The sequence below is a fragment of the Prunus mume genome, linkage group LG6 (assembly GCF_029339155.1).
Source record: "Prunus mume cultivar Tortuosa linkage group LG6, ASM2933915v1, whole genome shotgun sequence".
Taxonomy (NCBI): domain Eukaryota; kingdom Viridiplantae; phylum Streptophyta; class Magnoliopsida; order Rosales; family Rosaceae; genus Prunus; species Prunus mume.
The window spans coordinates 15931566-15947446 of record NC_142703.1 but is presented as its reverse complement, the minus strand read 5'-3'; the positions used below and the strand labels follow the sequence as shown (position 1 = coordinate 15947446).

Here is a 15881-nt window from a genome sequence, read left to right as displayed (position 1 = left end):
AAATTTATTCTTAATATCTCACTCCAATAATAAAAAGCATTTTCCGGTCGGGAAACAGCACCAACTACTTGGGAAATCGTCAAACTATAATGTCGTTCCTTCCTTAATTAATGGGTGTGGAAGATTTCGTCCCAAAAAGAAAAGGGTGTTGAAGATCACTCAAACGACGCCGTCACAGCAAAATATTGTAACAAGTCGAGAGAATACGGAAAATCTCTGCGAAAATTCGAAAGGGAAAAAACACACACACACAAAAAGCAAGAGGGAAGAGAGCGTGCAACGGGGCTCAAAGGGGCATCTAAATCCTACTGTTCTTCTTCACGAGAAAAAGCTCAAAACCCATCAAATTTATATTAAACTATCTATACTTCTCTCTCTTGCTTTTCCATTTTTTCATTTGTTTTTGGGTTTTCGAAATTAATGGCTATTATGAGGCATAAAGCTCGACAAAGCTAAAAGCACAAGGAAGAAGAGGAAGAGGAGGAGGAATATTTTGTTGAGTTGCCCAATGCTTTCTTTTTGAGCTTCCATACAATGGCTGATGATCTCTGTTCTTTCAAGGTTTGCTGTTTCGTGCTTTTCCTTTTAGCTCTTCACTCACCATTTTTTTTTCCCATTTAAGACTGTTTTCTGTCTTTTCCTCTTTCTAGTTTTGGTATTTCTAAAATTATATTTGGGTATCAGATTCTGACCCTTTTTTTTAATTTGTGGATTATTTTTATTGTTTGCATGTGAAATGCCCGATCTGGGTGTTGAAATATTTTACATTTTGATTCCCTGAATCCTCGGGTGCTTTTTGTCTATGTATTCAAGCTGAAGCAAACCCAGATTTCCTTTTCATTAGGTTTTGATAGAGAGGGGTCTTAATCATACAGTTGTCATATTACTTAATAACTAGATGTGTTAATAGCTTAATCAAATGAATATATGAACCCTGGTCGTTTGTTTGGATAATTGCAATGAAACCAACGTCATTTATTCTTCAATTCGACTTGAAAGTTTATGAACTTTTGGATAGCTGATCAGTTTGTCTTATAAAGTTTGAACCTTTGTTAGGACTAAATACCACTCATGTCATTCTTATTATGTGTTATTCACCCTTCATTTTGCATTGCCTAATTCATGGTTTACAGGATATATTTCTTATAAAGGCGCCCAAGAAATCTCCGTTGGTGCTGAGGATGATTGTCTTGTTGTTTGCAATGGTCTGTGGTGTCTATATTTGCTCAATTTGTTTAAAGCAAGTCAGCAACCGCACCAACGTTGCCGGGTTTTTAAATGTTCCGGTGATTCAAAAGCCATGCCCACGACCTGATGTTGAGCCTGAGGAAGTTCCTTATGTGCACTACCCAAAGCCCATAACTTATAGCCGGTAGCTACTAATTTACTTGTAGTTTCAAGTTTGGTTTTGTTTGAAAAATGAAATGATATATTTTTCTTTGCATCATTAGGGCTGAATGTGCATGCAATCCTGTGCGATATTTTGCAATTTTGTCGATGCAAAGGTCTGGGAGTGGGTGGTTTGAGACGCTATTGAATAATCATACTAACATAAGCTCAAATGGGGAGATTTTCTCTGTTAAAGTTAGAAGAAGTAATGCCTCAACAATTGTTGAGACTTTGGACAGACTTTATAATCTAGATTGGTTCAGTAGTGCCTCAAAGAATGAGTGCACAGCTGCAGTTGGCTTAAAGTGGATGCTTAATCAGGTGAGTGCTTTTTCATGCATTTTTCCTTTTTTTTTAATTCTTAATTTCTGTTATTTAGCTATCCGCTGGTTTTATGGTGCAAGAGACAATGGCATTGCATTTCAGTACATTTCTTATTTTTCAGCAGATTGTCATATCATATAAAGACAGGAATCTTCTTCCTAGCTTGTTTCTTTTAGATAGCCAGTTATTATTGGTAACAATTACATCATTGGCTCATTTTTCGTGTCGTCTACTGATTTATGAATTACTGAGATTTTATTATACTGTATAGTTTCAAGTCCTGTCAAAAAGCTTGTCTTATAGTTTCTGAGATAAATGCTTACCCTTGGAGAGTGACGGAGGATCTGTAGGATTGGATTGGGTAATTCCTTTATGATCTTGTAGGGTGGTGGGACTGGTTCAGAGATGTCTGGAAATAGGCAGTGTAATACAATTGTTCTGGGCAACGGCTAAGTTTGAAGTTTATATGTTAAACTGTATACCCCATAAGAGTTCAGATTCTTCTACAAAAATTTAAACCTTGAAAAAAGAATTAGTAATAATAATAATATTCAATGTCTTGTTTAGCATTACAAATAGATGTATGGCTGCTTCATTTTGGGCAGCTAGTTATTATTATGATTTGCTTGTCCTCGATGAAACAGAATAACCTATTCTGTCTTGGAAGCCTTCCTTCAAGTAAAGTAATTTGGGGATCCAAGAGCTAAAACAACTTAATTTAGCAAAAATCATATAGATTCCATCACTACTGATGGAATCTGTTCATCAAATTGTTCTATATGAATGAGAGTTGCACGCTCTCTAAGTTTGGTAACCTTATGCTTTGAAGTATAGGACCATCTCACCACAACTAATGAGTTTTTAACAAAGGGGTCGAGTTGACTGAACTTTCAAACTCACTTGGTGTGACCCTTACGTGGATGTCTTGGTCAGAAAGGAATTCATTGCAAACTCGAATTTGGGTTAAATTAGAATGTCCATCCAGTACCTTAATTTGGGTCTGTCCATCTAAATTTTCACCCAGATTTATTTCTCAAGACAGTTGGTCTTAGATTCATTTGCTATCTTTGCTTTCCTGTTGGATTCCTTGTTCTTGGTGGCATTTGGCCAGGTAGGCAATAGTTTGATAACCTTATGAGGATTTTCTGTTGTGCATTTTGGCATTTGGTCTTAAATTCTTAAATGCTATTCTGGTGTGCATTTTTTTTGTTTCATGCATGGAACAGCCACTGAACCATTTTTTGCAACAACTTGTGCAGGGCTTGATGCAGCACCATGAAGAAATAGTGGATTACTTCAAAACTCGAGGTGTTGCTGCTATCTTTCTCTTTCGAAGAAATCTGTTGCGCAGGATGATCTCTGTGCTTGCAAATTCTTACGATCGAGATGCTAAGCCGCTGAACGGGACCCATAAGTCTCACGTGCATTCTCCTCATGAGGTCTCTCCCTCTCTCACATGCAAGATATTTACATGGAAGTCAATTGGTTGTTTACCTTAAAACACTAAAAACTAGTAATTGTTTGATTTGCAAACTTATTAAATGTCATGGTTGCAGGCAGAGATACTTGCAAAATACAAGCCTACAATCAATGCAACTTTACTGATACCTAACCTGAAGCAAGTAGAGGATACAACTACGAAAGCTTTGGAGTATTTCAAGAGCACCCGGCATATTATCCTATACTATGAGGATATTGTTAAAAACCGAACTGTAAGAGAAACTATATGAGCACTGAACTGATCAGTATATTTGTTTTTAAAAAAAAAAAGAAGCACCAACCTCTGAAATTTTCAATTGTGTGTGTTTGCAGAAATTGCTAGATGTTCAAGATTTTCTTAAGGTTCCACAAAGGGATTTAAAGAGTCGTCAGGTGAAGATACACAAAGGCACCTTGTCTAATCAGATTGAGAATTGGGGTGATGTTGAAAAGACACTTACAGGAACACAGTATGAAAACTTCCTCCATGCAGATTATCGATGAAGGTAAACAGCACCGGGGCGATGTACATACCATGCTTTGTTCTTTAACATTTTTTTTTCTTTTCTTTTCCTTAACCTCAGAAGCCAACAGGAGGTTACAGGTCACCTCCCTGTTGAAATTTTGGCGGCAGCTTCTGAATTTCAATTATAGCTTCCTTGTTATTACTCAATTTTTGTTTCTTGGCCACTCTCAATTAATATTCAATTGATTCTTTCATCTCTCTTGCTCTACAAGAAACTTTTGTTGTGGTATTTAAACTAAGTCAATAGAGAAAGTTGATGTTTCACTTGCAATTCTTTAATCTTTGAACAAATTTCAAATGCAACTTGTTATTAGCCATCAATTAGATTCTAATCTCTTACTAATTTAAGGGTTAAATTGAGTAGGTTTTTTTTCTTCTTTGATTTGAGTGTGAACATTTAAAGAGAGAGGAAATTGCGGTTTACTTGTTTTGTCTGGTGAGCTCTCTAGTATAGAACATACGGGATCTTTGACCCGCTTGTATAGGCTGGTCAAAGATTTACAATCCACAGCGGAACGCGTACGGCGTGCTTCCATCAATCTACATCGGCTGCGCTATTAAGGACCGTTGGATAGAACTCACGTATTTTATGGGACCCACGATGGGTATTTTCCTACTTTGGCTAAAATAAGAAAAAAAACTCTCTTGTAATTGCTATTCTGATCAATAACACAACGATACATGGGATCCGATGAATGAGAGCTTCCTAAAATAGAGACAAAGTTTAGAATCCCTCTCCATTCTCCAAAATCTCACTTTTTAACTCCACAAAACTTGAATCTCTACATCTCATGTTATATAAGGAAAATGGTCCACCCCATTTTTGTTTTTGGGGTACAAGATCCAACCTTCCTTTTAAGTGATGACAATGAATTTTTATAATTATTATGGGCAGATATTTGTTTTTATGTATTTATTTAACCAAAAAAGGAAAAAAGAAAAAGAAAAAAGAGATTTCCTTTCGGTTGCCAAAAGTAGCATTTGGATTATCATAAAAAACCTAAAATTAATTAAATTCTGTAAAAACATTGAATATTAAAAACAAAATGACAAGTGCAGGTCAATTAATTAGCATCATGCCAACCCATTGACTTACTAGAGTTACCTTAATTAGCTTTGGTTAATAAAAAAAAAAAAGACAATAATTGTAACCAAGAAAAAAAGAAAAAAGAAAAGAAAAAGAAAGCAGCAATACAATAATTTAGAAATTTTTTTTGTTAACATGCAATCCAGCTCACGGAAGCACCAGTCAGTCTGCATCCAGTCCATGTACATCGGACGAGGCTTAGACCAAAACACTGCTATGGGTCCTACACGTCACGGACGGCAAACGTGACTTAACGGACGTAGCAAACGAGGTCTCATCTCATCTCATTTATATATAAAAAATTAAAAATTAAAAAGAAAAAAAAAAGGAAAAATCTATCGCAACACGGTCTCCTTTAAAACCCCATTTCGTCACTTCAAACCCTCCCTCTTTGCTCTGCGCAGCCTCCGTTGCTCTCTTTTTCTCTCTCTAAGCATCAGACCACTCTCTCTGCTCTCTCTCTTGAAATCCCAGAAGAGAAGTACAAAGAAGACGAAGTAGAGAGAGGTGCAGAGAGAAGAAGAGAGTAAAAAACTCAGACCCCACCACAAGTCCAATATGGCCCAGCAATCCAACGGCGGCGATCTGGGCACTCAGCAACAGCAGCAGCAGCAACAACAGCAGCAGCAGCAACAGCAGCAGTGGATGCATCAGCATCAGCATCAGCAGCAATGGATGGCCATGCAGTACCCAGCAGCGGCGATGGCGATGATGCAGCAGCAGATGATGGTGTATCCGCAGCATTACATGCCTTACGCTGCTGCAGCTGGCCATCCTCATCATCCTCATCACAATCCCTACCAGCAGCAGCCTCAGGGCGTGCCTTATCAGCAGCAGCAGCAGCAGCCGCCGAAGCAGCTGCAGCAGTCTCCCTCTCAGAAACAGGGGCCCACCGATGAGATCAGGACCATCTGGGTGGGCGACCTTCACCACTGGATGGACGAGACTTACCTTCATGGATGCTTTGCTCACACTGGGCAGGTCAGCTCTTTAATGAAAATGGACTTGTATTTGAACCCGTTTCGGTTTTGGTTTGTTTAGAGCATTGAAGTTTTTATGAATATGGATTTAAAATGTTAGTTGATACTGTGGGTTTTAGTTTATTTGACATGATAACAGCTCTATGATTGATTTAAGGTTAACAGTATGGGATTTACTCTATAGTTGTATGTTGGGTGAAGTCATAAGCATTCTAGCTTACCTTGGCAGTTTTTTCCTTTATTCAGAAGTAAAATACTGATTGAAAGAGTAAGGTAAATGCCAACTACCTACTTCTAAAATTGTTCTTGGTATATCAAGATGCCTTACCTGGATAAGGGAAATGATTCAGGTTTTGGTTAGTTGATTGAACTTGTTCAGTGAACAAATTTGCCTCTTTAGTGGCTAAGTTGGGTCAACTCTGTTGATTGTAGATTGGCGGCTGGTTTCCAACCTCTAGCTAGGAACTCATTTTTTCCCTACAGCAGCCTGTCTTCTATTCATCGTGTTGACAATTAGTGATTTTCAGAAAGTTTCTTGCTGCATATGATGACCTTTAACTTAGAAAATTAAATGCATCCTCTTGTGGATGGCCACCATCTTGTTGAGGGTTTGAGTTATTACTGTGTTTTTCCGATAGAGAGTAATAGCAGTTGATCAACTTCCCAATCTGTATTAGTATCATTGCAATGGCCATTCAATGCAAACCATTCATGTGATGTTAAAATCCTCTTCAGCCTGTCTTCTATTCATCGTGTTGACAATTAGTGATTTTCAGAAAGTTTCTTGCTGCATATGATGACCTTTAACTTAGAAAATTAAATGCATCCTCTTGTGGATGGCCACCATCTTGTTGAGGGTTTGAGTTATTACTGTGTTTTTCCGATAGAGAGTAATAGCAGTTGATCAACTTCCCAATCTGTATTAGTATCATTGCAATGGCCATTCAATGCAAACCATTCATGTGATGTTAAAATCCTCTTCCATGTTTTGAAAATTTGTCTTTACTTTAGATGGTTTATAGGTGAGGTCAATTATTGCAAGGCCTAATCCTTTTGTTGATAACTATTTTGGACATACAATTATTTGGTAGTTGTAATTGATTTACGGAAGAGTGAATTGTCTTTTGCCAGCCTGTTATCCTTTCCTGCTAAAGTGCATCAAGTAAATGATACTGAATATTTGGCACTAGTATGTTACCAAGTTGTGTAGTTAAAAGTAGTTATCTCTTGTTTAATTTGTAGATCCTCTTGTTTAGTGTTGCCAATATGTGATGAAATGCTATTGCAATATATTGGCCTCACTTTTATTTTTCTAGTTAGGTTACTTCTTTTTTGGGTTGTTTGACGATATGGAGCCTAATGATTTCCATGTCTTAAAAATAATAAGAGCAACAATAGTGATTTAGAAAGGCAGTAGTTGAGGAACTATTTGCATGGGTCTGTTCTTCCGTATTTGCTTTTAGCAACTATGAGTTATAAAATGCAACTTAACACTGGACACCAATGTACCCCTTATGTGCATGCCCACACATCTCAACCAAACTGGGCCTTACATGTGTAGAACAAAAAAGGTTATGCCACAACTTGAACTGGGTTCACAGTCAACATAAACATGTTACCATATTTATTTCGCCAGTGTGATGGACTCAACAATGTACATCAAGCACAATTTAAGAAGACCCCCTATCTTATTAAAAAAATTGTCTCTTTTATGTATTTTATTGGATATAAACTTTAAATTGCTCCTAACTATGTGCTTTTGGTGTCACAAACATTGCAGGTTTCCACAGTAAAGGTTATACGCAATAAACAAACTGCTCAGTCTGAGGGATATGGATTTGTCGAGTTCTTTTCACGTGAAGCAGCTGAAGAAGTTCTGCAGAGCTATAATGGTGCTGCAATGCCGAATACAGAGCAGCCTTTTCGTTTGAACTGGGCAACCTTCAGTGCTGGGGATAGACGAGCAGACACTAGTTCTGATCTATCTATCTTTGTAGGAGATTTGGCTACAGATGTGACTGATACTATGTTGCAGGAGACCTTTGGTAGTAGATATTCATCTGTCAAGGGAGCGAAAGTTGTTCTAGATGCAAATACTGGTCGTTCAAAAGGTTATGGTTTTGTTAGGTTTGGTGATGAAAATGAGAGGTCAAGGGCCATCACTGAAATGAATGGTGCGTATTGTTCGAGCAGGCCCATGCGCATAGGTGTTGCAACACCCAAAAAATCACCTGCTTATCAGCAACAGTATTCTTCACAAGGTATGATATCATGCTCCTGATTTTTTGTATGATTACTCATGTCCATCATAAGTCCACTCATTTTTGTTCAACAAGCAAAATTGCCTATGCACATTTGATAATTAAAGGTTCTTTTCTTATGTTTGTACTTGTCATTTACACAATTGTGATTTCTCCGTTCCCTTCTTAAAAATATGAGCATACAACAAACCAAGTCTTACTTTTTGGTCAACTCAATTGTATCTTCGACTACTGTGCCTGCTCCTCATTTCCTTTAATTTTTTTTTTCTCTATAATTCATTTAGTTATATATCTACTTCCTTCTCCAGTTACATGTTTTCCTTTACTTACATTGTATTTCTATTTTACATCAAGAAAAATTTAGGCTAGTTAGTGATGCTTGCTTCTTCTCTTGCAATGTAAGGTGTAAGTATTAGGTGGTTTTTGATGTTGTTTTCTATTATTTTTCCCCTGGAAACTTTCATTTTCAAACAGCACAGGAATCTCATCAGATTATGTTCGTCCATTAATATTTATCCCTCTTCAACATCGCTCTTAACTGCTTTGGTGAAAGCAATAAATGATGCAATTGCTGAGCCAGGAATGCGTATACTTAGAATGGAGCAACTTCCCCATTGCGATCTTGAAAAGTTTTTAGTGTTGGTTTTATATATTTGGTAGTTTTTCAAATATTGGGAAATTATCTTCACTACGTTGTGGTATAGAAATTTTAAAATTTTAAAATAGTTGTCAATGTATAAAATTGAGTGGTTCGATTCAAAGTGAGAAGTAAAGCTAATGCCATCACACATGAGTTAGTTTTTCCTTTTTGTTCGAAAGAGTAGGTCTTCACCTAGCTAGTTGAATTTTGACTCAAGTTGTCATTTGGATTCTAACTTAAGTTGTAATTGATGATCATGGAATGGATTCGGTTCTCGGACACATTTGGCCATGCAGGTGGCTTTCATGTAGTAAGCATATTACTAAGTGAGAGAAACATGTTGAGAAATCAGGAGCTAGAATAAGATTTAAATTAAGAAACAGAGACATAAAGTTCTAAAATCTATACTGCTATAGGACTCTTTTGGCCAAACAGATACACTGTTAAATTTATCCCTATCTGAAAGGAAAAGGAAAAATCTGCTCCTAAAACCTATCAAAATAACTAACTACTAACATTACTGTTGAAAATGCAGTGGTCTATTTTGGCATCTTCATAATTTTGAAAGCGATTTTTTAGTAAATGTATTACTTTATTCCCTTTAATTAGCATTGGTATTAGCTGGTGGTGGACATGCATCAAATGGCGCTGTTGCTCAAGGTTCCCAGTTTGATAGTGAGACCAATAACACAACTGTAAGTTCAACTCTTTTTTCTTTTTCCTGTTTCCAGTATCTTTAACCCTAGATAGCTCTTTAATCTATGACTTATTGCAGATATTTGTTGGAGGGCTTGATTCGGATGTCAATGATGAAGACCTCAGGCAGCCTTTTTCTCAATTTGGTGAAGTTGTCTCGGTGAAAATACCAGTCGGAAAAGCATGCGGTTTTGTTCAGTTTGCTAATAGGTACTCTTGTCATTTAACATATATGGGTCCTGTCCTGTCATGTAGAAATAAAGCTGCAATCAGGAATATTCCTGTCATTACAGCTTTAGGAGTAATGGTACTCTCAGTATCAGTGTTTAAAAGAAGTATAATGAAAGCATTTATTAGATATTAAACTGTATATAAGAAGTATAATGAAAAATTGTTGAAGACTGAAGGAGGTACATAGTACCACTATAATCTTATTCTGTGGTGCCCCGTAATGGACTCCTTCACATTGTTTCGGTTTGTAGGAAGGATGCTGAGAATGCAATGCAGATGCTGAATGGAACGGTTATTGGAAAGCAAACAGTTCGTCTTTCTTGGGGCCGCAGTCAGGGGAACAAGCAGGTAATACTTTGTCAACTATGTCATGTTAATTGTATGCGGGTGTTGCAACATTTAGATATCTATCCCTGAATTATACCTATATTTTTCTTGTCATTTGTTTGGTTTGATTTCTTTTATGCTGTACAACATTAAAGTGCCACAAATATCCCCCTTCCCCCTTTTCTTCGTGCAGTTCAATGTTAACAGTTAGTTTTCTGATTGATGTTAGAGTTGAATGATATGTCCCTTCATTAAATTATCCACCATTTTAGTACGTAGAATCCCTGTACCTTGCTTGGCCCCACTGCCAACCTCTCGTAGAGTTGAATGAATTGCCCCTAGGGTAAATTATCTGCCACTTGAGCATGTAGAATCCCCGGACCTTGCTCGCCCTGCCCCAAACCCTCTCTGTCTGTCTGTCTCGCAGTTGGGTTTTTCTCATCGTTAATTACATGTGATTTTGCAGTGGAGATCCGATTCAAGTAACCAGTGGAATGGGGCACATTATGGAGGACAGGGTTATGGTGGTTATGGACATGCTGCGCCACAGAGTCAGGACCTGAGCATGCATGCTGCAGCCGCAGTTCATGGGGCTTCTTAACGGCTATCGGAGTTGCCAACAGCATGTAAACTGAACTTACAAGAGTGGCTTTTTAGATATAGTTTTCAGTGCCTTTAATTTAAGTAGGATTGATTTAGCTGGTTATTTAGCTGAATCTGTAATGTGCCGAATTTTGTTACCGGATTGAATTGATATCTTGAAAACAATGTGTGAGTAATATTTGAAAACTTGGTTTCTCTTTTTCTTTTTTAAAATTGTATTGAAACTTGTTTTTCAACAAGCTATTTATCCAAGTACAGCTCTGCCTCAAATAATGGACTATATAGTTGTGTTATTTTCTTCAGACTTCAAAATAATTTCTGGGTCTCTCTCTCTTTGGCGACCGATAATAGAATCTGTACACAATTGACACACTTTAAAATCGTAAACAAACTCAGATTTCAGTACACACCCAAGATTCAACCCAAAATGAAGAAGAAAGGAAATACAAGTGAAATGAACCTTGTTTGAGCAATAATCAGCCAAGAGGAAAGGAAGATAGAGCTTCTTCAGAACTTAGATCCAGTAATTCAGAAAGGGGGAGTTGTGGTTGCTAGAGAGAGTGATAATTGCAGAAGACGGGTGTATACTGTTCCTCATGTTTTTCCTTTCCAACTTTAAAGAGACTTTGTTTTCGTTTTCACGAAATCGTTTAACGTGTTTTTGTCATACGGCGTACCAAACACAAATTGTTTCTTCAGTGTAGCTTTGCCACCTCTTAGAACATAAGCTCAAGTCAAGCTTCTCTGAACTCGTATTTAGACTCTCAATCTCAGAATCAAGCCTACGGTCTCAGAAATTACTCCAGCTGCCAGTTTGCAGTTCAGACTCTCAACAAGATGTTCATGAAGAAAAGAGTTTTGGCTGCAACAAAGCTCATAATACTTGTAACATCTCTTCAAAGTCCAAAGATGGTATAGTAAAATGTACCACTCCTGGTCCATTAATATCATGGTGAAGGCTTGTGCATATACTATCATCTGTAGTTGTCAAAGCAAATGTTATTGCAGTTTCTTTGAAAACACTGATATTATTTAAGAAGAGGCACATTTTAGCATTTTCTCTCGACTCTTATACCTAACCAATGAAACTACAACAAGAAGTTGAGGCATAACCCTAGCTAAAATGCCCATGTTCAGTCATTTTGTTCAGCGGTCTCGTGCGTTTGAAATGAATACAACTCAATCTTGAAGCACCCAAACATACAAGGAAGACGGCAGGCAAAAGGGAGGCTCTGAGAGGATTTTTATGATGCCGAACGAAGTAAACATACTGAACTGTCGAGCAAAGACACTGGGAGATGGCACCAAGTAATCCAAAAATGTCAAGAACATCACCAAATGGCCTTCGCTGTGGTCTTGTTCTTGCAAATGATCTCCCAGATGCAAGACAGTACAGCAGCAATAGCCAACATCACACCAAATACATACATTAATAATAAGAACCTCAATACAATGATCTTTAACCTTACTTTGCTAATCTTTACAACATCTTGAAAGACCCAAAGATAAAAGAAACATGAAAGGCAAAATGGATAGTTTGATAGGATTATTAGCATGTCGATGGAGGTAATCATACTGAACCCCAGAGCAAATGCATTGAGCGATTGCAAGAACTAGCCCACAAATGTCAGGAAAATTACCAAAAAGCCTGTTTGGTGGATATGGATGATAATACCACCATATCCTTCCCCACTTCTTGAATTCAACTCTTTCTCTGTAACCCTTGTGAATGAGCTCACAGATGCAGATGAGTACGGCCGCAATAGGCAACAACATACCATATAGTGCATAGTGGGGCTTACTCGGGGATGAAAGCTGATCAAAGAAGCTGAAATAGTCTCTAGCCCCAGGCTAATGAGGAAAAAGATCCACTTCTCTGAATAAGTAGACTGCAAAAGAAATGAAGCGGCCATTTATTATTCAAAGATATCTTATCTAGCAAGAAATATAGCAAATCAAAACAATAAGAATGAGTTTTGGAGCAAAACTTCTCCTCGTGCGACCGATAACGGGAGGAGGTGGCGTGAGGAGAGATAGAGAGAGGGGGATATGCAACCGATGTAGGTGATATCACTACCTTTGTCCTGTGCTTTGGCTTGTTATGGTCGTCTACTTGTTTTTGTAAGCTAGACATGATGTCCTTGTTCACATCCTTTGGCTGCTACAATATGTGAAAATTGGGAGAGAAAATATTAATTGTTCAGCTATTGGGTCATGTAATTCTCACATGCATGCACCCAAATAAGTAAGTGTTAGCTCAAAACCTCTGCTTTTTGTTTTTTTATTTTGCCAATAGCTCAAAACCTTTGATAAGGAATGCTCAATTTCTTTGAGAAGCAAGAATAAAAAAATCATGACATAATCACGCATTCATTATAGGATTCCTAGTTGGAGTTATTTTCACTCAAGTATTTTTATGTTAATCTTATTTCTAATAAGATTAGATTTTATCTCTTGAGATTACTTTCCTAGTTCAACTCTATTTTAATTGAAGTTAAAATATTATCTTTTCCTATTGTGACTTTGCACGTTGCTTACCTCTTAGTTAATTTGGTTTAAAGAGAGAATCAAATCTCTTATTGATGATAGGTTGTGGTGCAATAGGAAGTTTAATATTCGTGGCCTATTGGGTTTCTCTCCCATGAGAGAGAACAAGTCTTGTATAAAAGATCATGTGCCATTCTTTTATTTGCACAGCTTTTGAGATATTTGTTTTGAGCATATAGAATTCTAAGAAAAGCTGTTGTGCGTATATTTGAGATAAATCATCAAATGTTCAATGTTTACTTGGTGATTTATCAAACACTTTAATCATTCATATTGCATTCATATGCATGTCGGTGACTCATACGGTTGAGGGCACCAAGACCGTGGTGGCTGTTTTCCTCCGGTGAGCTTGAAGCAATCGTGGCCAGTATTGCGTTCAACATAAGAAGTGTCGAAGATCATCCCGTGACAGAAGTTGAGTTACGAAGAAGTTGGTAAACATTATATAGAATGTGTCTAGGATAAGTGTGTGAGTACTTCTTGTAATCATCGTTCTATAGTGGATTTGTGTTGGACTGAGGAGTCCCGTGGATTTTCCCCAGAGGTGGGGTTTTACCACGTAAAATAATTCTCTGCGTGTTCTTTTATTTTATGCCCAACACGTTACAGGATTGATAAGCTATATCAATCCTGCTACCGAAGTTTATTTTTATTTATTTGATTAGAATCTTAAATTGGCCTATTCACCCTCCTCTAGGCATTTTGAGTCATCTTGCAGGTATTTTCAAAGATCATGGGCGCAATTTCAAAAAGAAAATGATTGAAAAATCATAGTTCAATCGCATAACCTAAGGGTCCGTTTGATAACCATTTTAATTTTAGTTTTTTTTGGGTGCTAAAATATAGAGGAAAATGAGAGGGAGAATGGAAGTGAGGATGAGATTGAGAGAGAGGATGAGAGTGAGGAGTAACAAAAGTGAAAACAACAACTTGAAAGTGAAAACAAATTTCAAATGGATTTTAGTTTTTAAATTTTGTTTTCACTTTTCTTACTCCTCCCTCCCATCTTCCCCTCTCATTTTCCCTCTCAATCTCATTTCCACTCTCATTCTCACTTCCATTCTCCCTCTTTTTCCTCTATATTCTAGCACAAAAAATAAAAAATAAAAAATAAAAAAAAATGGTTATCAAACAGACCCTAAATTTATTGAAAGTCACAATAAGAAAGACTTTAAATAGAAAAATTCTAAACTCCCAATCGTAAATCCTAAACTAACAAATAATCCATTAGAATCATGCTACACTCTCGTATATAGACTCTAATCATGACCGTTAAGAATTCATTAAAGGCAAACCAAGACCGTTCAAACCGTCGATAGACTAAACATTAAAACACAATAGTTTAGTTTAATCCTTATAATTCAAACGTTAGAGTGCGAAAGAAACCATAAATTAAGACATGCAAAACAAAAAGCTGGTGACAAATATGCATGGTTGACTTTGAATAGTTTTGACCAGTACTAGGTATACCTCTGGTGGCCTTAGCCTGTGGTAGGCATTGTAGTCCACAGTAGATGGGCTAAGAAATCGGGTGTGCCTGGGCTCCTCATCGTGGATGCTAACCACATGCGATCCGCTGGAGCCCGATCCACTGGAACCGGGTTGACCTTGAAGCTCAAGCTCCATTGTTTGTGAAATTCTCTTTTACAAATAGATAGATACAAGGGAGCTTTCATTTTAAGACACTATATAGTTTACTAATTTGGAAGATAGAGATACAATTTACCTAATTAACATAAGGCCAAAGACAAAAAACTAATACCTACTTTTACCAAAATCATATCAAAGAACATTAAAATTACAACATGTCATTTATCATTGTTATCAAATTTCAGTATTTAGTTTTAAACCAAAACCAACAGCTGCCAAAACAACATCAAAAGACCCAAAAACGACAGACTCAAATTGAATCCTAAACCTCTTCATGTGACCTTTCATCTTCACATTCACAAACTGTTTCAACAGTTGAGACTTACCCAAAAATCTCAGGTGATCGCTACCACCAATGGCGACGACCACCAATGAAGTCGATTCTTCATTCTCTCTTTCGACAAAAGAAGGTAAGGAAATCAACGCTCTAATACGGTACCTACTGTTCATTCTTTCAACTCTCAAATAGACCACCAATATTGACGAAAATATAAGAAACTCTCTTTTTCTTCGTCTATTTCAGAAACTACATTGCATATTCTACACCCTACATAACAGTTTTAGGTACCTTCTTAGATCTGAATGGGTTTATGCTTGCATGCTTCAGTTTTTTGGGTTAAGAACTAATTTTAGTTGGACATTTCAACAAACACATAGAAGGAACACTAATTTTGGTTGGGCATTTCATGCATTGTAGTTTATGTTTTGGGTTTTGATTTTGGTTTTCATTGTAGTTTATGTTTTGTTCATTTTTCAACCTCCATTATGTTTGGTTTCATTCAAGTTGCTTTATAGTTTCTGACTTCATTAAAATGAAAGCTCCCTACAAAAAATAGGTAGAGAAATATTTCCCAGCCAAGATTCTTTAATTGAGTTCAGAAGTCGGCGTAGCATATCGTGGTTTTACAAGAATGTTAACCATGTTCTATCAGAAAATACAGTAAGTAAATATATGTATACCATATGCAGAATAAATTTTCTTATTGAAATTTTAAAGGAAAATAGTTCTAGAATTATTTGAAACACTTTCACTATTATTTGACAAATAACTTGCTCTGTTAATGCTTTTTTTTTTTTTTTTTCATACTAGGGTATAAATAGAACTGAAGACATTATGGTAAATTTGCGTGTACCGGATGAG

General features: G+C 36.9%; 3 protein-coding genes across 4 annotated transcripts; 2 read left to right on the top strand and 1 right to left on the bottom strand.

Annotated features, from left to right (window-relative positions):
• The first annotated feature begins 220 nt into the window (after positions 1–220).
• On the top strand, positions 221–3982 carry LOC103335393 (uncharacterized). The gene is made up of 6 exons (XM_008238398.3): positions 221–561; positions 1134–1372; positions 1452–1710; positions 2973–3152; positions 3270–3425; positions 3526–3982. The coding sequence occupies exons 1-6, from the start codon at positions 535–537 to the stop codon at positions 3694–3696; spliced, it is 1032 nt and encodes a 343-aa protein (XP_008236620.2). The 5' UTR covers positions 221–534; the 3' UTR covers positions 3697–3982.
• A 1210-nt stretch (positions 3983–5192) lies between these two features.
• On the top strand, positions 5193–10836 carry LOC148916243 (polyadenylate-binding protein RBP47-like). Of its 2 annotated transcripts, none has more exons than XM_089053924.1 (6): positions 5193–5786; positions 7566–8046; positions 9308–9381; positions 9462–9592; positions 9865–9961; positions 10407–10836. In XM_089053924.1, the coding sequence occupies exons 1-6, from the start codon at positions 5364–5366 to the stop codon at positions 10539–10541; spliced, it is 1341 nt and encodes a 446-aa protein (XP_088910050.1). In that variant the 5' UTR covers positions 5193–5363; the 3' UTR covers positions 10542–10836. The 2 variants fall into 2 exon arrangements, with proteins under 2 accessions (XP_088910050.1, XP_088910049.1); XM_089053923.1 differs by having other exon boundaries at positions 9296–9381.
• A 1320-nt stretch (positions 10837–12156) lies between these two features.
• On the bottom strand, positions 12157–14747 carry LOC148916242 (uncharacterized). Its single transcript, XM_089055084.1, has 3 exons — positions 14561–14747; positions 12621–12704; positions 12157–12432 (listed from the first exon to the last, which is right to left on the bottom strand). The coding sequence occupies exons 1-3, from the start codon at positions 14714–14716 to the stop codon at positions 12157–12159; spliced, it is 516 nt and encodes a 171-aa protein (XP_088911210.1). The 5' UTR covers positions 14717–14747.
• Between the last annotated feature and the right edge of the window lie 1134 nt (positions 14748–15881).